Raw genomic sequence first — 24155 nt, forward strand, 5'->3', positions numbered from 1 at the left:
TTGCCAATAAGAAGAAGAGTGAGTGCATTTATTGCAAGAAATAGATATAAGGAGGTGGGACCACTAGGTTGAAGGTGCGTCTAGCTAGGGGAAGTAGATGTGACAGGATGTGAAAATGTGCCCTTAGAGATCAAGAAGGCAATGGCCTTATACTTGGTTGGAGGAAAGAGAAGAGAACATAGAGGGAGGAGTTAGGAGGATGCATGCCTAGATGACCTTCCACAGGAGAGCAGGATTTTGATCCAGAGGAGCCAGGAAAGTGTAGATGTGAGCCTGACTCAGATTTCTTTTTTTTTTTTGGATGAATAAATAAATATATTAAAGAAACGAGAGCAAAACAACAAGGCCTCTAAGGAGAGGACCGAAAAGCAGAACTAAGACCCCAGGAAACAACAATGAGCCTGTTCCTTGGGGTGTCATCAACAGGGGGATGGGGAATAGCAGTCAGCCTAAAAGAGACATCAAAATGGATGGCACTCCAAATCCCATCTATGGATTGGGATTTGGAAGGTCCATCTCCTAAGATTATGCTCCCACCAAAGGTGATGGATCAAGGCACAGTACACTAGCTTACCAATCCGATTGCAAATGGAAGAGCCTGGAAAGGATCTCAAAATCCAAGACCAATCTCGAAAAAATCCATAGGATCGCCTCGAACGGGTCCAGATGGAAGAAATGGCTTTTCCCCAGATAGATCTGGAGAAGGGGCAGGAAAAGAAAAGGTGCTCAAGGTTCTCCAAACTGTTCCAACATAGGATGCAATTGGGATTGGTATGGATATGGCGGTCAATAAGGAAAGATTGGGTGGGGAGGGCAATGATGATGAGTAGGGAGTAGGCAAGGATTGATGACATGAGGAGGCAGAAGAGGGTTATAGGTTGTGGTTCTTTTAGAGACTCAGCAGGTATGGGAGGCACATGTAGCTCCTAAGTCCCTATGAGGAGTCAGAGTGTGACAGAGGAGATTCCTTTTCCACGGGCCCCTACATGGGGTCGAGCTTCATCAGCACATGCTACTGATCCGGATCTTGAGATTCTTCACAATGATCCGGCCCTATTTAGGAGGCCAGAGCAAAAGCAAAGAAAGTTGAAGCACTTGTGAGGGGAGTGTGAAGGAGAAAGTGGGGATGGCTTTCTCCAAATGGACTATGTACTATAGTATACCAACATATACAACATAAGTGCCCTTCTACATGGATATGATTGGGGAGATAGGTAGGGCTGGGAGTGGTGTACAAGGCCCACCCCACATGAGATATATAATATGTGTTTGCCTAAGCATAAAGGGGACTTGAATGAGTACATTAATGAATTAAAGCCCATGTGGGCTCATTATAGAGCGCCTGTGATGGCTGATGGTTGGATTGGTCCCACTAGACAGTCCATCATCAATTTCATGTTGACTTGTGATAGGAGGACAGTGTTCTTTGAGTCAATAGATGCATCCAGTGAGAAGAAGGATGCAAAGTACATCCACAAATTATTGAAGTGGTGAAGGAGGTTGGAGTGGAGAATGTGATCTAAATTGTGACTAATAGTGGCTTTAACTACAAGAAAGCTAGGTTGAAGATGATGGAGAACCCCAGGTATCAAAACATGCTTATACTTTTAGTACTAATTTTAATTTCTAAATACATATTACACTTAATATACACTTATGACTTCGTGTTGATGCCTTATGGTTCAATAAATCATTATTAATTTGGACGTTCTTATCTGGAAAGATATAGGCTCTTTTTGGACTTTATGTGCTGCTCACTGCATTGACGTAATGCTAAAAGACATGGGGAAGGTTAAGATTGGGAAGAAGACTGTGGAACAAACTCGACAAGTTAGCACCTTCATCTATAACTACACCTATGCACTAAAGATGATGAGGGACAGGTGTCAGGGTGACTTAGTGAGGCCAGGCATAATCAGATTTGCTACAAATTGGATAGCGTTGTAGAGCTTTGAGAGTGGGATGATTGGCCTTAAGATCATGTTTGCATTAGAGCAGTGGTTTAACTGTGAGGGTTCTTCATCCGTAGGAGGAAGAAAAACATAGTTGACCATACTCAATGAGACCTTATGGAATAATGTGAGGATAGTGGTGAAGATGCTTGAGCCTATGATGCACGTGTTGAGGATGGTAGATCAACAGAGAAGATATATTCTACCACACATATGGGCTACAGTAGATAGGATGAAGTAGCACGTTGCTCTGGTCTACTCACAAGGCAACAAGAAAATCTTCGACATCATCCAACATAGGTGGGAGAAGCAGCTACAACATCCACTACATAAGGCTGGTGAGTTGTTAAGTCTAGTAATCAATTTAATTTTCATTATATTATCACACTACTGAGTGTTCCTTCATATCTTTGCCTTTTACACATCATACCATCTAAAAAAAATCCGAAGTACCGTTACAAAAATATGCTTGGGATGAGGTAAGATTTGATAGATGCCGTTTAAATTATAGTGGAGAGGGTGGAACTAGATCCATCTAAATAAGCAATCATCTTTATGGAGGTGAGATTGTGATTTGATATTCACAATTTATAGTTTTATACCAAGTTATTGGGTATTAACATAGTTATTGTTTTTTATTTTATATATTAGATTAAGGCATTTAGGGATGCCACTGGGAGTTTCGGTCGTTCCGTGGCCATATCGGAACAGGAATTTGCCCTTAAGGGTAAGTTAATTCATTATATATTTAATTCCTTATATTCTATCTTTCAGTTAGTTAAGTGTTGAAATGACATGGAGTCTATGTTTGTTGTAGCTGAATGGTGGTTGCAATATGGCCGTGGCTCACCCCACTTGAGTACAATTACATGCAAAGTGCTCTCCCAAATATGTTCTACTGCTGGTTGTGAGCGAAACTGGAGCACCTTTAGCCTTATCCCTTTAAAAGAGGCCCAACTTATTGGGTGTGAAGCATCTAGAGATCCTTGTCTACTTACACTATAATATGAGATTGGGGGAGGATTATATTAGACAGGGGAGGGAGAGAGAGAGTAACATGATCAATTTGGCTGACATATTTGAGATGATGATGAGGATAACCCAGTAGTTGAGTGGGTCAGGGACAATGGAGAGCCGTTGATGAATGAGGAGGTTGTCCTAGTAGAACAGATGGGGGCTGATGTGGATGACTTCTTGGTCCAGGAAGGGAGTGCACGTGCAATGCCCACCCATCCCTTCATGCCACACCTGAGTGCATCCACCCAAAGTGAGGATTTGATTGCCTGGTCCGACATCGAGGATCCGACATCGAGGATGATGCGACGATGCGGCGATGCGATCGATGCGATGGCGATGACCGATGCGATGCGATGACGATGATGACGATGACGATGACGATGACGATGACGATGACGATGATGATGATGATGATGATGATGATGATGATAGAGGGGATGATGAGGATGTCGGACCTCGTAATTGACGATGAGAGGATGTCAATTGATCCTCGTAATAGGATCAAGATCCTGGGAGGCCCACCATCACCACTAGCACTAGCAGTATGTGAGAGTCAGGGATGGGGAGGACGACTATCGAGATTCAAAGATGAGAGTCAGTTCACCCATGCGACCATGGTGGAGTTGCATCTCGAGGCAAAAATGTTTTGTTGACATATTCGAGGAAGGGGAAGGGGAAACAACATGGATATGGCACGGAGGACACGCCATTATATGGGTCTTACCGTTCGGCTGATGCGGAGAGGTTGGTGGGCTCTATGCGATCAATGAACATAGATGATTCCAGGGACTCCACTTCTAGAGGATCTAGATGGCATAGGCTTGCATAATCCCAGTTATATGATACTGCTATGGAGAGTGTTGGTTTTACTGGGTCGACTTATGGACCTTATGGTTTCCCTTCAGCTATTAGATTCACAGTCAGCCACCAGTGGAACCTTATGGTCATGGAGCTTATGGAGCTTATGGTGTCCCTCCCACTCTCACCTTGGAGTCAACCATAGAAAAAAATTTGAGGGAAACTCAAGTTTTGATTGGGTGAAAATGGGAAACCTAGGTGGGAAACTGAGAAATTTAAAGGAAACTTAGGACTTTTTCGTGCAAGTTTCGACAGGTTTTAGGGAGTATTTTAGGGTGAGACTCTGCATTTAGGCTAATTAGAGTATAAAGAATACATTGGTACATGCATTTTGCTAAAAAAGTCAATGTAGATATGTCATTCAATGTACATAACATTAATGTAGAGTTGTCCAAAAGTACACAATAAATTTAACTACTTAAGTACATAACATTCAATATGTAATTTCTAACTTCAAAACATCAAATACAAAATAACTGAGAATAAAATGAAAGTATAACTCAGTGCCAAGAGGAGTGCCTCTGTGGATCCATCCTGTTAGTTAAGTAGCACTATGCTTGTAACATCCTCTCCTCCAACTAACGCACATAGACATCCCATGACATTTTATGCCTATGATTGTCAAGGTAATCGACAACTGCAACTTTATAAGTCTGGTCATCAACATGCCTAAGATAACCAGTCTGAGGGAATACGCAACTTGGATAGGGAAGTCCTGGTGGATGGGGTATTTGGGAAAACATGAAAGAAACAAAAAAACTGAAAATTTGTGAAAGTTATGAAACTTGCAGGAAAAAGTCTTAGGTTTCCACTAAATTTTCGAAGTTTTCACGAAATTTCTCAGATTTCCACGAAATTTCTCATGTTTCCCACGAAATTTGGGATTTTTTTTCTCATGAACTAGCTGGTCCTGCTAGGCTGAACCAGGTTTTGACAAGTTTCGAGGTTTGGACAGGTTTCGACGAAATTTCGATGGTTTCGATCGAAACTTGGAATATTTTTTAGTCCCCTAGTTTTTCGTTTCGAGGCTCCCAATATGGGAAATTTCGGTGGAAATTTTGCAAGTTTCGACCAAATTTTGTTCTATAGAGTCAACCACTAGGACCTTATTATGATTATGGAGCTTATGCTGTCCCTGCACCTGCCGACGAATAGGGTGGTTCTTTATTTGTAGGGCAGATCTTCCACATTATATCTATACCACAGCCACCACCAGCCCTTCCATCAGCACTTGAATCAGTTCATTATCTGGAGATTCCCAATTTCCCACCATTAGGACATCTTAGGCATGTAAATGAGGCCACATATAGAGCTGCACAACTATATGGACCATACATCATGGGACATTAATTGTGATTGGTATGGGTTGTAATGGGAAGAGGTATACATGTATTAGGCAGACTTGTACTTGGTAACAATCTTGGTGGTTCTTTTATATACTATATACTTGAATGTTAAGTTTTCAATGGATTTTTTGGTAAACTAGTAGTTCCATTGTATTTATTATGCTTGAAATAGGCAGGAGGCAAGAATCTAGATCATTTTGAGTCCATATAAGAAGCTGAAGTTCGAAACTTAAGAAAAAAGTCAAATGTTTCGACCAAAATTTCGATTGAAACCGAAATTTGTCCCTTGCTGTCTCCCCATATTGTCAATTTTGTCCACCAGCCTTTGTGGAGCTTGAGATTATTGTTAGAAATTGGAGCATCTTTAGGGCCATAAGAACTGCCCTTTTCTGCCGTGGTACTGATACCAAATAATGTAAAGCTATGATCAAGGATAATTCAGCCCTGATTAAACCCACAAATCAGAGAATTAGAAATAACAGAAGAGAAACAAAGAGACTTGAAAATAGAGAGTGAGGGTAGGTCTTGATAGCAGGGCTCTTTCAGCCCTAGGTGTTTTGCTCTCAACAGCAAGGCCCTCACCTTCTTGTCAATCAAGCAAAGAGACAAAAGAATAAACTCAAAGCAGAATTCCATTAATTAGTCTAATTAGTCATAGTATCTGTTGTGTGACTGAGAACAGCCAATGACATATATATAGAGCACAGGCTCTTAAACAAAAGTAAGAGTCTGTTTAAAATGTAGAAGCTATTTTGCTAGGATTCTCAACAACAACAACAAAAATAGAAACTTCGTAATGCTAACTAAGGGACTAAAAACTAAGGAAATAAGGTATTTAGCAAATTCTAAAAAGGTCTTTAGTCTTCAGTCTTCATAAATGATCTTCACATGTTCTACTCTCGGGCCTCATAAAATCTTTAAGTAAAAGATCATCACACGATCTACTCTTTTGCATGTTTATGGAGATCCAATACTTGCTCTCTAAGAGTGTATGGCTGAAATTTATCCTAAGACTCCTAACTCCCGTCCACCTCCAATAGATGCTACCACATAAGTCATCGGAGTTTTGAAGATGGAAGATTCCAAGAAGATAGGCTTAGCGAGTACAATTTTTTAATCCATTCTGTATATGTTGGTGTATGAACCAGAATCTGAAGATGACTGGGCTGTTGATGCTGCCCTTGAAGAAGAGTGTGAAGACAACATAAATGACAACAATGACATCCATAAGGCTAACATTGAAACTCCAACAAATTTTATTGCCACAGAAGAGTCAATTCTTGATGTTTCAAATATTGAGAGTTGCAATGAAGAATTTGAAGCGAACAAAGTTGTATCCGTAGGAAATGTAGTTGATGAAGTAGTTGAACAAACCATTGAACAATCCATGAATGACAAGGAAGAACTTAGTGAACATTTGTTTGAAGAGGTTGCAAACTAACCCTATGCACACAGTTGATGATGTGGAAGTTGAACATGTGGAATTTATTATTGTACTGAAGTACTTTGAAGAACGAACTCCACACATCTTGGACTACATTCATATTTTCAAGGAGCTCAAGAATATTTGTGTGGACAAATTTTGACATCCACAAAATGAAGATTGACCATACATTTACCAAAATTGAGGACAAAATTTTTATAAGCAGAGGACAAATGATGTAGAAGTCAGGTTTGACCGGACCAGCTTCAAATGGACCAACTAGACCAGGTCAAATCAGCTCAGCTGGACTTCTAGAAGGACCAAAAAGAGGCAAAAAATGTTGTTCACGTGAATAGTGTCACAGGCCTTTTTGGCCTTGAAGGAATATTACTTAAATATTTTGTGGAGTGCCAAGAGTATATCATGGAAGACCTTTTATTTATAGATTTTGTGGGCCCAAGAGTAAACATGTGAAGATCTAAAAAGAAGACTGAAGACTGAAGACTAAAGACTAAAGACTAAAGACCTTTTTAGAAGTTGCTAAATATGTTGTTTGCTTAGTTTCTAATTCTCTTTGTTAAAAGGTAATGCATAGATGGATAAGATATCTCAATGAATTTGAAAGTAATGGATCTAGGCAAAGGAGATGCTTCTTTGCATTCCCATTCCCTTGATTTGCCTTCTTGTATTCCTTCAATCCACATTCCAAATTAGTGAACCACAACGATGGAGAATAAGGATTGACTTCTTTCCTAGAGAGAAGTCACAAAGAGCAAGGAGGGGGGATTTGAATTTTCATGAGGTGCTTATTTCATATTCCTTCCCTCTATTTTATATTCTTTCCCTCAACCTTAATTTTTTAATTAGAGTTCCACTTAGACTCAACCAAGTGAAGGAAAATAATGTGGGAGTCCCACTTGGACTCAACCAAATAAAGGGGTAGTTATTTAGGAACAGCCAACTGCTTTTCCATTGCATTTAGCATATCATGGAGAAGTAAGGTGCGCTCAGTGTGCAAAATGAGCTTAGGGGTACCACCCCATGTTACTGCTTCTTCATGCCATTTTCCTTGTAGATGTTTTGGGAGCCATTTGGAGTAGTCTTGTAATCATAAGTCCCCCTTGATCTTTAGCAATATGTCTTGTTGCTCCCATATACACAAACACAAACAAATCAGTCTGGGTATGGGCAATCGAAACTTAATTGCATATATAGAGAGGAGTGAAATGCAATCACGAGTGAAATGCTCCATCTTCTAGTAGTTATAGCATACCTTGCATGCATCTCTCTTTCTACCATGCTTTCCTCTATGCTGCTTGGTAGAATTTCCTCCACTTGGTGCTTGGTTCAAAGCCTTAACTTGAGTTAATGATTTTCCTTGTGTCTTACACTTAGACCCAGATGTCTTGCGCTACCTCGTTTGGGCAACAAGTGTTTGTGTTTGGGTCACCTCTAGGCGCGCTGACTCTAGTGTCACTTAAACGTGACATTAATTGAAGTTTCAATGTCCTCATTATGTGTGAGAACCGTTCTTATTTGGGCCTAGGAATTAGGTAATGTCTTAATGATGGCTCGAACTTGATGGATCACATTTGGTTGATCCTATCGGTAACCTTCACCTTAGACTATGCCATGATGAGGACAGTTGATGATGCTACTTTAGCTTGTTCCTTATGATTAGGGATGATGTAGTCTTCCAAGGCAAGACTAGGAAACAGCTGGGGATAATCCAAACGGTATGAGGGCTTTGGGAAAACTTTTCATTCTATACTTTACAGTTGTTTGGCTCTTTGCCTAGGCAACTTGTCAAATGGACAAAGTCATGAGTACATTATAATATCATATGAGATTGGTTTAGATTGCTCATTATGAGGGATCGAGAGTGTGGAGCGGGTATAGTTGAATTGTTTAGGGTAAAGTGAGATAGTTTTGAGTGATGTGCTATGTTGGTTAGATGGAGACTTGATGTAGCACTCCTGTCCTAGGTACATCTGTATATGTTGCATTTTCCATTTTTGCATTGAAGGATTGAGTTGATTAGAGCATTTGATTCAGATAGCTCCGCCGCCTTGTGGCAAGTGGGAGATGTTGATCATAGTGGGTGTGGGACCCACTACACTTCGTACTTAAGGTGGCGGCAAAGTAGTTGAGTATTCCTAGATAACTAGTCCTCTATTTGGTTGAGTCCAAGTGGGACACCCAACATGCTTTCCCTCACTTGGTTGAGTGTAAGTGGGACTCTAATTAAGCAGTTAGGGTTGAGGGAAGGAATATAATATAGAGGAAAGGAATATGAAATGGGGACCCTGTGAAAATTCGGATTCTCCCTCCTTCCTTTTTGTGACGTCTCTTTGAGAAAGAATTTAATCCTTAACCTCCATCATTGTGGTTTGCTGATTTGTAACATGGAAAGGATTAAAGGAATGTGGATTAAAGTAATACGAGAAGGTCAATCAAGGGAACGTGAACTCAAAGAGGCACGTTCTGTGTCTAGATCCATTGCATTCAAATTCATTGAGGTTGAACCCATCTCTACATTATTGTTTAACACACTTCTTTTCTCTTACTTATATACATATATAATTGGCTGTTCATATTCACACGACAGATTTTTTTGATTGATATTGAAGCTTTGCTTGAGTTTATTCTCGTCTCTTTGCTTGAGTGATAAGAACGATGATGACCTTGCTGTTGAGAGCTCAAAGGGTGAACGAGCATTGCTGTCAAGACCTATCCACTTTCTTCATTCCCTTTTCCCTTTGTTTCTGTTTGTTTTTTCTAGTCTCTGATTTGTCGGTTTGATTGCTGCAAAGTGATGTGAACCAAGGAGGCAGGGGCCACTGTTACAGGGTTTTTGATGAATAGCAGACCCAATTAGGGTTTTGAGAGCCTGCAGCTATAGGGAATTGAGGTTTACACCTTGTAGCTAGGGTTTCTAAGGTTTAGGGTCACTCTAGGATTGAAGGGGGATGTTGTTCAGGTGCGGAGAGTATGGTTTATAGGGTCTTGAGTTTGTTAATTGGGTCTGAAATTAAGTTCCTGCAAATTCAGTTTTAGCCCTATGGTTTGGAACTTCGCATGAAAGGGTGGACTTTTCTAGGGTTAGGAAGAGGTGGATCCAGGCTGCTGCTATGGTTGAAGGTTCCTGGGGTCTAGTAGATGCTATTCCGAAGGGAATTGAGGTTTGAGATAGGGGATAGAAGGTTTTAAGGATTTTAAGGTTTTGGGAGAAATTTCCAGGTTGCTGCAAGAGAGAGAGAAGATAGAGAGAGTTAGGGGAGGCTCTAGGGATGGGAATTGGGGTGGGGTTTGGTACTTGCTGTAGCTTAGGAGTAATGAAGACCAAGACTCAAGAGCTGTTGCTGCTGCTGGAAAATTCGAAATTATCTGTAGAAGGATCACTCTATGGCTGCCGAAGGTTTTCTATGAATTCTTTGCACACTTAATTCAATAACTGATCTAATGGTTTACAATTCCTGGCGTTGAATTTATAGCCAAAACAAAGGAACTCCTAGTAGAACTCAATACCTAGAGAGTTCTATTTGAGATAAACCTGCAACTTAAAAGACCTCTACTCTAAATAGGTCTTAGACTAAGACTTACCTACTACTACTTACAATTGAATTCAAGTAGATAAAATTAGAGATAAAAAAGGATTGCTTACTGCTACTTGGACTTCGACTACTAAGAGTCCTTTTCAGACTAAGACTCCTAGATGGATTAGGACTCTGTAATGTCTCATCAAGGAGTGATCCAATGCAAAATAAGAATAGGTCTGGAGTCTTGGTGTGCTTCTGCTTCTTTTGAGACTAAGCTAGATGGGTTAGGGCACCTGGAAATGACCAAAATGCCCTTTTCTGGTTTGGTTCCTCAGTGGGTTCGTGGGAAGGAGGACTGCTGCCCTAGGTTTTCTTACAGCCTCTATTGGGCGCCATCTTTCATCTTAGCTTTACATTAGAAGATGGTCCTGATTGGTCTCTCTTGTTTTTTAGGCTCTGTAAATGTTTTTCCATTTTGACATTTAAGTACTGTTATGGCTTCTGAATGCTCTTGGAATCTATTCTAAGTTCTCGCTTCATTCTGGTGCTGACTCTCGGTGAGCTCTTTATTTAATTTGTGTGGCTTAAGATTGGTAATGTAAGAGGGTCCTGTTATCATGATTTTTTTCACAGCCGCGTGGACATTGTCCATACAGGTGTTAGAATCAGACATGTGTAAATAGGAAAAACTAACGCTTAAGATCCGATTTTAAGTTTAAAAAGTTTCAATTATTACAATTATCCACCCCATGTGATTTCTTAAATTTACAAAATTAACCCAGATTTCTCCCGATCAAACAAAACCTTAAACCCATTGCTGCGCTCCTCTAGTGACCCAATCCTAGTTTTTCCATCTTGCTCATCTTTGGTGACCCGACCTCAGTTTTTCCATCTTCTCTGGTGCCCTCTTCTTGGTTCAGAGATGGTTCTTCGTCACCTAGACACCATCTCACCTCTAGAGTTCTCTTATTAGTCCTACGCTCCCCATAACAGCAATACCCTTGCCCCAAGAATTTTCAGCAAAGCTCCACGTGGAAAGAATAATATTTTTAATTGAAGTGGATCCATGATTTACCCATCTGTGCCCCTAAAAACCAGTACATGCTCCTGTCTTGCGTTTTTAAGATCCCTATAAGACTTTAAAGAAAGAAGATCAACCTTTGATTTTTTTCAGTCTTCCCACAAATGTTTGAAGAGCTTCCTGGACTATGAAACTATGAGATTTGCCTCATTCAAATGTTGATTCTTCATTTAACTTTCTTTTCTAATTTTGTAGGATTTGCCCCATTCAACTATGAGATTTCTCATCATCTGGTAAGAAATTTCCTATAAATATTAGAACATTTCTTTGGGGAAAGAAATTGAAATGAGTTTTTTGTTTCAATTTTATGTAATTGATTCATCAAAAGCCTTATTTCAGTAATCGAAGAGAAGCTGGAGATTATTAGGATGTTTGAGCAGGAGAAAACGGGTCATCAGAGAAGAGTTCAGCAATGGGATCAGGGTTCTATTTGATCGAGGTAAATCTGGGATAACTTGGTGAAATTTAAGAAATCCTAGGGGTGGATCCTGAAAGAACTTTGTGAATTTAAGAACCCTAGGGGGTGAATAAATGTAATGTCAAAATCCTCTTAAACTAAAAAATCAGTCAAATAAATCGTAACCATTGGTACTTTTATGGACCTGTTTCCCATTTTTTGCACCTGTGTGGACGACGCAACTGCGGCTGTGAACATAAATCCCAATTATGGCTAGAAACTAGAGGAAGTTAAAGTTTGATGCCAATTGATGCGATCATGGATTCAAAAACGCTGCTTTCAGAAGGCTTTGTACAGACAAAGGTATTTAAACAATATAAACTGAGATTTCAGCGGACAAATTGACTTGGGTTGCTGATCATGAGGTGCATTTGCAACCCCTGAAGTACCAGATGAGGAACTGGTGACGGTCCTGTTTGGTCTCTCTAGTTGATATTAGAGATTCTATAGTGACCAAATTGGCATCGATTTGTCTGGAAACAGCTTCTCTGTGAAAACAGGAGCCCACTCCTGTTTGAAAAGTAAACCCATCTTGAAATTAAACTCTGATATGGCTGCTGAAGGCTCTTGGAACCTGGGCTGAATTCAGGCCATGGTTTGCTATTGAGTCTCAGTTTTATGTCTCCCAACAATACAATATTGTCTGCTAGTACAATTTAAAGATCTATTCTGTAGGTGATTGTCTTATGGTCGAAGAAGAAACTAAAAACTTATGTTATTCATTATCTTTTTCTTAAATTTCAATTGAAACAGTGAAAATTTCTGGCGCCACTTGTCATGTTATTTTTATTACTGCTGAAACCTGGATGTGCCACTGAAAGTTAAGATATTTCGAGTGAAATCTATGATTGTAGTAAGAGCGAATCTCCATATCAATAAGGAGGGTGGCTTAGAAGATGATGTTGGCTGGATGATTAAAAATTACAGAGCAAACTGCTCTATCACCCCAAAATAGAGGCTTTAAACAATTGACACCCAACGTTATCTATGAAAAATAACAACATTCAAAAGTTTAGTCCAATCCATTATTGAATACCGTTAAACCATTGTTATTTAAAATAAAAAAAAAAAAAATCAAAATTTCCTGTTGAAAGAAACGATTGTAGTAGAATGGTTTATTGATCCATGATCTCAAGCCCTCTATTTATAATTAAGTGGAAAGTAGACTATTACAAGGAATAGAATTTTACATGAATACAAACTCTAATTTAACTCCTATACAAACTCTAATTGGACTCCTAGAGTCCTAATAGAATCCTACACTCTCCCTCAAGTTGAGGCATAGATATTAGTCATGCCCAACTTGCCTACAATAGGAAGGAAATCTCTTTCTTTCAATCCCTTAGTGAAAACATCTGCTACTTGGTCTCCAGATCTTACAAAAGGCATTCAGATAAGCCCTTGTTCCAACTTTCCTTTGACAAAAAAACCTGACAATTTCTATGTGCTTAGTTCGATCATGTTGCACTGGATTATTAGCAATACTAATAGCAGCCTTGTTGTCACAATATAACATCATAGGGTTTAGAACTTGGACTCCAATATCTTGCAGCAAGCCTTTCATCCATAGTAGTTCACAAATTCCACGAACCATACCTCTATATTCAGCTTCGGTACTAGATAAAGTTACCACATTCTGTTTCTTACTTCTCCAAGTAACTAGATTACCTTCAACAAAGGTACAGTAACCTGAAATTGACTTCCTGTCTGGAGATCCAGCCCAGTCTGCATCAGTGTATGCTTCTACTTTTAGATTATCGGTGGGTGACAGAAGTATTCCTTTTCCAGGAGTTCCCTTCAAATACCGTAGTATTCTAGTAACAACCTTCATATGAGCTAAATATGGATCATGCATGAATTGGCTCACTATCCCTACAACATAAGCGATGTTTGGTCTGGTGTGGGACAAGTAAATAAGCTTCCTTACCAGCCTTTGGTATCTTCCTTTGTCCACTGGTTCTCCCTCTTTTTCTTTAAGTTTAGCTCCAGTTTCAATAGGGGTTTCAACTGCTTTACACCCCAACATTCCCACTTCTGATAATAGATCTAGGACATACTTTCTTTGGGATAGGAGTACCTTTCTCTGATCGAGCCACCTCAATCCCTAAGAAATAATGTAACTTCCCTAGATCTTTAGTTTCAAACTCTCTGCCAAGAAAGTCTTTCAACTTTTGAATTTCTTCACCATCATTCCCTATGATGACAATATCGTCTACATAAACAATGAGAAGTGTGATGTTAGTACCTGACTTCTTGACAAATAGTGTATGATCAACATTGCTTTGCTTGTACCCAATAGAAGTCATTGCCTTCAGAAGGCGTCCAAACCAACATTTAGGAGATTGTTTTAATCCATATATTGACCTCTTCAACTGACAGACTTTCCCTGCAGTATTGTCATCGGAAAAACCATGTGGGATTTCCATATAGACCTCTCCTACTAACTCCCCATGTAAGAAGGCATTCTTTACGTCTAGTTGGTGCAAGTTCTAGTGTTTGTTCACAGCTACAAACAACAGAACTTTGACAGTATTTAGTTTCGCAACAGGGGCAAAGGTCTCCTGATAATCAATCCCATAGGTCTAGGTAAACCCCTTTGCAACTAGTCTAGCTTTCAACTTGTTGACTGATCCATCCATATTTTGTTTAACCACAAATACCCATTTGCAGCCCACTGGTTTTTTTCCTGGAGGAAGTGTAACCAACTCCCAAGTGTCATTTTTCTTCATTGCCTGCATTTCCTCTACCATAGCTTCCTTCCATCTCTTATCAGCATAGGCTTCTTGCCAACTTTTAGGAATAGATACAGTTGACAGAGAGGATATAAAAGCACGGTAGGAGTTAGACAAAGAGTTATAAGAAACATATTTAGCTATGGGATGTTGAGTACAAGATCTTACCCCTTTTCTAACAGCAATAGGAAGATCAGAAGAAGATACCTCAGTAGAATCTGATTCTGGAGCAGGAGACTGAAGTGGTAACGTATCACCTTTCTCCACCTGCTTTAGCCTGTTGTATTTCTTCCTCTGATAAGTCTGCACCTCCTTATTCTGGTCAATCTGGTTTTGAAAGACCCTAACAGTGCATCTCACAGAAGTGGTCTCCTCCTGGCTAGGTTCTTCACATGGTTCAGAAATCGAAGGGGGAGGATTAGAGTCCTCAGGTATACTGGCCGAAGTCTCCCCCTGGTCAGGAAACTCTTCTGGGACTCTTAAGTTGTGTTGGTGTGTGATAGGAAGATCTAGAGTCAGAAAGAACACCTCTCCTCTAGGACTCTCCCCCTGGAGAGGTGTATAGTAAGGGCAAAACTCATGAAAAAGTACATCCATGGATACAATGGTTTTCCTGAGGGAGGATGATAACATTTGTACCCTTTTTGAGTAGCTGAATATCCCAAAAATATGTAGCGTAGGCCATGGGGAGCCAGCTTACTCTGGTGGGCTGTGATTCTGGCATAACACACGCATCCAAAAACGTTTGGGGGAATAACAAAAGAAGAGGCTCCTTGAAGTATCTCATTAGGACATTTAAAACCAAGTATTCTACTGGGCATCCTATTCATAAGGTAAGAAGCAGTGAGTATAGCATCACTCAAGTATTGGTCAGGTACATTCATAGCAATCATAATGGAATGGGCTGTCTCTAAGAGATGCCGATTCTTCCTTTCGGCAACCCCATTTTGGGCAGTCGTATTAACACAACTGGTTTAATGTATTATGCCAGAGTCAGAGAGATATCTTTAAAATTCACCATCAATATACTCTATGCCATTGTCACTGCAAAGGATCTTCACAGTGGCATTGAACTGAGTTTTAATCATATTATGAAAATCACGAAAACATCGAAAAACCTCATTTTTTGTTTTAAAAGATAAATCCATGTAGAACGAGAGTGACAATCAATAAAAGTAACAAATTACCTATGGTTAGTAATAGACACACGTCGGCAGGGACCTCACACATCAGTATGAATTAGCATAAAAGGAATAGGTTTTCTATTATGAAGAGAAGGTAAATAAGTAGAATGAGTCCTTTCGCAAAAATGCAGGCTTCACAAAAACAATTATCCTCATTATAAGAAGAAACCAAATCAGGAAATATTTTCTTAAGAGTTCCTAGAGGGGGGTGACCTAGCTTACAGTGTCACTGATGAAGGTCTGATATTACCGAATGGACCGGATTAGAAGATGTAGTCAAAGCAAATGTAGATTCTCCAATCGGCTCGAGCAAATAAAGTCCATTGTCTAGTTTACCACGTCCAATCTCCTTCCCCCGTGACCAGATCCTGGAAGACACAGTAAGATGGGAGACTACTGATAGAGAGCAAGTTAGTGGTGAAAAAGGGAACATGTAAAACTTTAAACAAAGAAAGTGATGGAGAATGCTGAATGGTCCCTTTTCCAGCAATGGAAGAATAGGAACCATCCGCAATTCGAACTTTATCCTTTCCAGAAGTTGGAGAATATTGTAAGAAAGAGGTGGAGAAACCTGTCATATGATCTGTGGCTCTTGTATCAATGATCCAAGGAGTAGAAATTGAAGAAGCTTGAAAGCCTGTAAAAGTTTTACCTGAAGTAGCAAGGTAGGAGTTGGTATTGGTAGTAGAGGAAGCAGTGGTCGAGGCTGTACCAGCAGTAGAAGACTGCAGAATACGTTGCAGAGTAGCAAATTTTTCCTGTGAAAAACCAATGTCTACAGAGGGTGTGGTGGAAACTGTCTCAGAAAGATTAGCCTTTGGTTTTCCCTTTCTTTGTGCTCGTTTTTGTTCAAAATCAGCAGGCTTCCCATGCAGTTTCCAACAATTTTCCTTGGTATGATATGGTTTGTGATAGTGCTCACACTTGACAATCTCCTTAGCCGGATCAGATTTAGTGTGAACATACTGTAAAGCTGATTTCTCCATAATAGGAGTATGAAGCATGGCTAATCGACGACTTTCCTCACACTGAACAAGAGCATGAGACTGTTCTAGTGTAGGAAAGGGAGCACGACTTAAGACTTGTACTCTGATTTGATTGTACTCCACGTTCAAACCTGCTAAGAAGTCATATCCTCGAATCAATGTGCTTCTTATAAGTCGCCACATCATCTAGATTAGTGGGGTGATAATCCCCATAATGATCCAACTTTTGCCAAAGGGATCGCAACTCAGCATTATAGTGGGCCACAGTCAGTTCCTTTTGGGTAGTCTCATGAAGCTTCTTTTGTAGCTCATAAACTTGTGCATCATTCCCCAACTGTCCATATGTTTCAATAGTAGCCTTCCAGATTTGGGCAGTAGTATCAAGTAATAAATATTCACGGGCAATATTTGGAATCATGGAATTCAAGAGAAATGACATAATAAGAGAGTCATTCGAGATCCATTTATCCTATGAAACGCCTGTGGTAGTAGGTTTGATAGTGGTGCCTGTAATGTATCCAACAAGTCCTCTTCGAGCAATAGTCAAGTAAGTAGATCGGGACCAAGTCAAATAATTTGTCCCATCAAATCTTACCGAAAGAGGATGAAGAGTGGGGTAATGTTCAGGGCCGGTGGGAGCAGTAGTACCATCGATAGTGGCCATGTTGAAAAAATTGTCTGCAGTTCTTTAGTCTTTACCCTAAAATGTTGCAGAATGCAATAGCCAAACAATGATATGATCAAATCTCCTTTTTATTTTTTTTTAACTAAAACAAATAAACTCTGAAAAATATGAACCCTTGAAACATCAATATATATATAAAACAAAATAGGATTTCGAACTGGAGGATTAGGAAACAAATTATGGTTCAGAAATGTGGTCTGGTTTGGTCCAGGTGGGCTTAATGGGTTTTTAGAAGGGCCAGCTTAAGAAGGGAGACGGGATTTAGAAAGGGTTACCTGGTTCGATGGTAGAGGGTGTGATCAGAATCGGAAGCAACGGTGAAGGCGATGGCGATGTTGGCTTCTCTTCTTCTTTCCTTTTCTTCTTGGTTGAGCCCACTGTAGTACAAAGAAAGAAATTGGTTGCGATGGATTTGTGAGGGTTTGCGATCAATGCAATCTCTAGTTGAAGCAACAACAGCAGCCACCTGTGATTCTAATCGCAAGAAGCAGCAGCAGGTTGTGGTTCTTCTTCTCTTCTTTTCCTTTTTTTTTTTTTTTTTTCTTCTCTGGTCTTCGAGGTGGAACTGAAACAATAGTGCAGCGGTGCGATGGGTTTGAAAAGGGAAAAAATCTTCTGCCAAACAATGGTTGCAGAATTAGGTTGTAGAAGAACAATAAAAAACTGTGAAGGGTTTTGGAGAAAAAAGATAATTTGCTGTGGGTTTATGGGTTTGAAGAAAGAGAAAAAAATAGAAGAACCTCCTAATCGAACTTAGGCTCTAATGCCATGTTGAAAGAAACGATTGTAGTAGAATAGCTTATTGATCCATGATCTCAAGCCCTCTATTTATAATTAAGTGGAAAGTAGACTATTATAAGGAATAGAATTTTACATGAATACAAACTCTAATTTAACTCCTATACAAACTCTAATTGGACTCCTAGAGTCCTAGTAGAATCCTATATTACCCTTTGGACTATACAAGACCTACCTAACTACCCTTTCACAAATGGAGGAAACGAAAGAGATTTACTGACTGCAGTAATTCTTGTCAGTGTGGCTATGCTACCTTTGATGTTTGCGTTAATCTGACTAATTTCTTTGATGGAAAAATAGAATCCACTGCCTGAATCATCATCATCAACAAGTCTTGTCCCAACTAAATGGGGTCAGCTACATAGATTCTTACTTCCAATCAGCTTTGTTTGAGGCTATACTGGATACGAGGCCTAAGCTATGCATATCCTTTCTCACCACTTCTCTTAAGGTTATCTTAGATCTGCCCCTTGCTCTTTTAATTCCTTAAATTAGGATTATATCACTTCTCCGTACACGGGCATTTACAGGCCTCCTTTGAACGTGGCCGTGCCACCTCAAACGGATTTCTCGTAGGTTATCACTTAACAAAGCTATTGTCCAACTCTAATAAGATCATTCCTAGTTTTTCCACTCATCAATCTTAGCATCCTCATTTCTGCTATACTAAGTTTATCTATATAATTCTTTTTAACAACCCAAACATTGTGCACCATACAACATAGTTGGATGAATGACAGTCCTATAGAATTTTTGTTTGAGTTTTAAAAGAATACGTTGATCACACAAAACTCTAGACGCACCTATCCACTTCATCCTCCCTAGTTTAATTCTCTGGGAAACATCATTTGTATCACATTTTTTTATTTATGATTGACCCAAGGTACCTAAAACAATCACTTTGAGGAATCTCCTTGTCATCAAGTTTCACCAGCTCGCTGTCTGGCCTATCATGGCTAAAGTTACAAACTAGGTATTTTGTCTTTGTTGTACTTAGTTAAAACCTTTTAATTCGAAGTTGTTCTTTGTGATTTTTATTTGGTATTAATCCCTACTTGAGACTAATTTATCCACACAATATCATCAACAAAAAGCATACACCAAGGAACTTCATCTTGAATGTCTTTGGTTAATCCCTGCCTGAATGATTCGACAAATACTGCTAAATATACACATTTTCTGGCATTCTAGTGAGAGTTTAACCTAATTAATTGATGCCGAAAAGATTACAGAAGTAGGAGGTAACACAAATAAACACTCAACATAGGACAATTGCCACCTAAAGGACATCCATCCTAAGGATAAGAGCAAAACTAGAAGAACTACTTCTAAAACCAAAAGCCAAACTCAAAAATCATTCCAATACTTTTCGAATTCGTTCACAATAGAGAGCTTAAATAGAAGGACAGTGGAACATCCCTCCATGCTTTCAGGCAATTTCCAAATCTGTTGAAATGACTACCTTATTTTACTAGCTGACCTGCCCATATATAAAGACTCCTTAAAACTATAGAATGACATTTACAAGACCTTGAAAGTATGAAGAGGTAGTTGGTTGTGTGCTCCTAATGTAAACTAGTTCCAGTGTGGTTGGAAATGGAGAAGTGGCCTTGAAAATTGAGTATAGCTAGGAATCCCATATACATAGGCGAACTGGACCACTTCCACCAAAATGGCTATAACTCCCTCTAGGAAAATGCAAATGACCCCACCGTTTGTTGTGTTGGAAAATAGACTCCCTAAGCTTTCCATCCATCCAAAACTCTCGTGCTAATTCCTTCTAGATTTGCACAGGTTTGAATTCAAACATGACCTAAAACTGGCAACTGTGCTGACACTTACTGCTTCTAGATGTTTTGTTTAGGCTTGTGGGCCTAGTGGGCTCCTTTGTTGGGTTTTAGGTAATGCTCCGGCATCATTAATGAAGGGAAAGTAATAGTAAATAAAAGAGGAAAGAAATCCAATCAGAGATGGAGTGAGATGTTTGGAGCGTTTTCCGAAGAGAATTTGGTGACGGTCGAACAGTTGAAGGAATACAACCATGCATCCCATCTACTTTTCCAGATATTGATTGTAGACTAAACCCTTATATCATTTTCACCAAAGTTCTTCAATTGCAGGTGCTCTCTCTCTCTCTCTCTCTCTCTCTCTCTCTCTCTGTTTTTATCAGTCTCAATTTTCAATTTTCCATTGATGCTTCTCCAGAGCTTTTTTCGATCAATTGCTCTCAGCTGTTACCATACTTGGTATGAATTTCTGGTGATGCCACGAAAATGATATTAGTGGAGCGAATGAGAGTTTAGGGAAAAATAGGAGAACTCTGAGCTAATGGAAAGAGGGAAAAACCTCAACAAAAGAGAAGCCATGAGATTGGGGGGGGGGGGGGGAAGTAAAATACAAAATATGGGGAAAGTGAGAACCTGAAGATTGGAATGAATGAGTTGAAGAAGGAAAAGCAGAGGAAAGAGGTAATTATAGAACCTAAATAATCTAAAAAGAGTTCTAGATTACAAATTTCAGGTTCTTAATTTTCTCTGTTCACTTGCAAAGTTTTTTTGAGCTTTGGCGTCAAAAAATGAAATTTTGAAATCCAAACCAAAGCTCAGAGCGAAGTGTTGTAGGTATTATGGTTTTTGTTTCAGAAGTTTTTTGATCTGAAACTTCTTGAGCTCTAGATGCTGGTTCTGATTTCTGTGTTCTTGTCAATCTTCGGTTAGTTTCAGGTTTTACCAAACCAGTTGCCAGTATTCTAATGGTAGATTAGAAGGTCAACAGCTGATCTTTTTTCTACTAAATTTCGAAGTTCTATGGCAGATTGGGATTTCTTCTTGCCTAGGTACAAATTATTTCTCTCAATTTTGGGAGGGAAGAAGGAAAGTAGAAGGCTACATAGGTCCTTCAACCTTGATCTTAATCATTCATATAAGATAGCAATGGTCTTTACAACTATGTACGAGTGTGTAATGGTCTTTACAACTATGTCACTAACTATTCTAACTGAATTGGAGCTGTTTGCTTTTCAATATAAAGTGGGGTGTTGGTGTTTAAAGCCCTTTGCTTTGGGGTGTCAGAGCCTTTTGCTCAAAACTAAAATATGGTGGATGAAGTAGAGAGGTGCCTTTTCCAGTACTGTTTGGTTGTGTATTCCTTCAAAACTTGAAGCAGAATTTATAGCCATGATGTTGCATTATGCTAAGCTGTTAATAAGTTGAAGATGAATAAAGTAAGTGTAAATAAACAAACTAAGCTGTTAATAAGTCTAAGTACCATTTAGTTGGGTATTCCATCAAAACTTGAAGCAGAGTTTATAGCCATGATGTATATTTAATTATCCGAAGCTGTTAATAAGTCTAAGATAAATAAACTAAGTGTAAAGGAGGTGGGCAGGTTGAGGTAAATGTGTGGGGAACTATGAAGGATAAAGCATGGTTCGAGAACTCGTGAGATCTCAAAAGTAGATCAGTGTTTTTTCAAGACCAAAACAAGATGGGGTACAAGTTAATATCTTGCATATCTTGATATCTTACTGTAATTGTTTGCTTCCAACTGAATCCTGGCTTTGGTTAAACCAGAAAATAAGTACACTGACTCACTGAGATCTCTGTTGAGCTCATCATTTTTAAGATGACTAAGTTAGGGTTAGAAACCTGACTAAATTCAACAGGAAAGTGCACCAACTCATTGAGATCTTCATCCAACTCTGTTTTATGGCTGACCACGTTGGGCTCCGAACTGAGTACTTGGACCATGAGATAGAATATGGAGTGACCATATTAGACCTGCATTGGGACTTAGGGATAGCTTTAATCAAATTATAAGCTTATAGAGACTTGAGATGATATGACCATGTTCAACAAAGGCCTTCGGATGCTCCTGTTGTGGAGGAGCAATTCCATTCAGATTGAGAAACCAAGATGGGGCAGGCCTAAGTGTATAGAATATTGTGAGAAAGTTATGCTTAGCTTAACCCCTTGCCTCATGTATGCCTCAAATAGCACTGATTGGAGAATAAAGATCCATGTGATTGGCCCATCTAGATGGGATGAGAGCATGTTGCTGAATCTCCAAATCATGGAATAGAACAGGTAAGAATGCTATAAACTAATGGTAACTTAATTGGGTTTTGTTTGCTGCTATGTTGGTTTGTTAATTAGTGACTTGCTATTGCTTTCTCCTTGTTTAGGCTGGAAATCCAACCACAGCTTTTTTGTATTTGATTCTTTGTTTCATATATTGATGTAGCACAGAGCAGAGGAAAAGGATGCAGAAGTGCCCAAGTCCGAAGTTGATCATGATGCCACTGGTGGGGCTTCTCCTGATACAGGTGTGGAACAGGTATTGTCTGCCTCCTTTCCCTATTGTTCCAATGCTGTTAACATGGTTGTTTTGGATTCTTTTCCTGGCTCATTTCAATTATATTTAGTAGTGTCATCAGATTCCGATTTTCCGAGTGTTATTTAATAGATTGATGTGAGTACAAAATATGCCCCCAATCGAACCAGCAAGTGAAGGGCCTAAAAATGCCTCCTTAATCTGGCTGAAACCCCCTTGGGGGGTAATTAGGGCTTTTTCTCCCATTTTGAAGAGTTGGATTTACTTCCAACTTAGAGTCTGTGATTTGGAGTCTTCAGGGTTTTGTTTGAGTCAATTTGGAATTGAGTTACTCTTGAGAAGTTAAGTTTAAAAGAGGGCAGTTGAGTTAGGATAGGTTCCTATCTTATTTAGTTAAGTCAGTATTTTAAATTCAAGAGTCCAAGTTAGTTTGTAAAGGAATCCTTAGCAGAAGGGACATTCTAAGTTTGAGTCAGTGCCTGCTGTCTAAATAGCCTTTCTTTGTAATTTGATTTTGGTTTGGATGATTAATTGAATTGTTGAGTAAGGGCCAGGGTCTCCTTCATTGGGTGGGCCTTGGTTGAGTATTTGTGTTTGAAATTCTTCTGCTGATGATCAACTTCTTCAACTACAGAAACTTCAGGTAATCTTCAGGACATTCCTGCGCAAGATCCAGCATTGCACCACCTTCCCAAGTAAGTTACAGATCATCATCCCTCCCTTAGCCTGCGCATCTGTCCCAACCCCTCCCCAGCCGACTGTAGCCTCCCCTGCCCCAATCCCCATTGTTAGGCCCTAGAACCCCTTCCCTTCACATCGCAATTTACCCCCATCCCTTTTTATACTGTTTCCTCTCCATCCTGGTCACTCCCTTAGTTGCAGCAGCCATCCCCCTTCTTCCTTCTTCCCCACGACTTCCAGTCCCAACTCCAAGAGGACTCACTGATTCCGAGCCCCTTTTTCACTCCTTTTCCCCTCATTAGAATTGCTGGAAGCCATAGAATCTAGTGCTGCCCTTAGTTTCTGCAAATCTGAATTGTTTTGGTGAGTTTGAAAATTCTGCAAGTCTCTTCAACCCAGAATTTAGTTCTTGCTGAGTTTGATAGGTTGGGAATTCATCCTAAGTGAAAGCACTTCCATTGAGGACCAATCTAGGCAGCAGAACAGAAAGGTATTAGTCAGCCCTAGCCTAACCAAAACCCTAATCCCAGTCCTACTTGGTCTAGGATTTGATTTCTCTCGTCTGAATTCTAATTCTTATATAAATTCAGATCTGAACTTCAATTCCTGCATACCTGTGCAGAGTTAAAGCCCTATAACACCTTCTACTTTTGCTAAACTCCTGGGTAAACCCTAAGTATAGGGAATTACCAAAACTACCTTTGGCCCTAGACCTGGTTTACATTATAGATTGTCTATTAGCATCATTTCTTTGGAGCATTTCCTACAGGATTTATACACCATGAGCCTATCTCATTCATTGTCAATACTCCTCATACCTGTGTAGCCTGACAGCTCATTATTAGGGTAATGTTGTTCTCTAGATTGAGCTCTGTTTCCCCCAGGTTTTAAATCTCGGTTTTGACCAGTTAGAAACCTAGATTATCTTGGTTGAAACCTGAGATGTTCTTGAGGCTAACAGGCCTATGCTTTCTTTTGTCTTAACATTTTGAACCAAATCTGTGCATTAGTTTCATATAGAGAACACCCAAAATAATACTTGTGGTGTTGACCCAAGTTTGATACTGTGTATTATTTTTGGACA

General features: G+C 39.6%; 1 protein-coding gene across 1 annotated transcript in view; it reads left to right on the forward strand.

Annotated features, from left to right (window-relative positions):
• LOC149018797 (glucosidase 2 subunit beta-like) overlaps nt 1-24155 on the forward strand; it is a 46749-nt gene that overhangs the window by 16496 nt on the left and 6098 nt on the right. Inside the window, exon 7 of the mRNA XM_089152933.1 lies at nt 22301-22393. Coding sequence (XP_089009059.1) covers nt 22301-22393 — 93 coding nt within the window. The remainder of the gene's footprint in view (nt 1-22300; nt 22394-24155) is intronic.

This window comes from Hakea prostrata, chromosome 4 (assembly GCF_041222555.1).
Source record: "Hakea prostrata isolate BN-2017 chromosome 4, UWA_Hpros_2, whole genome shotgun sequence".
In the NCBI taxonomy this organism is placed as follows: Eukaryota; Viridiplantae; Streptophyta; class Magnoliopsida; order Proteales; family Proteaceae; genus Hakea; species Hakea prostrata.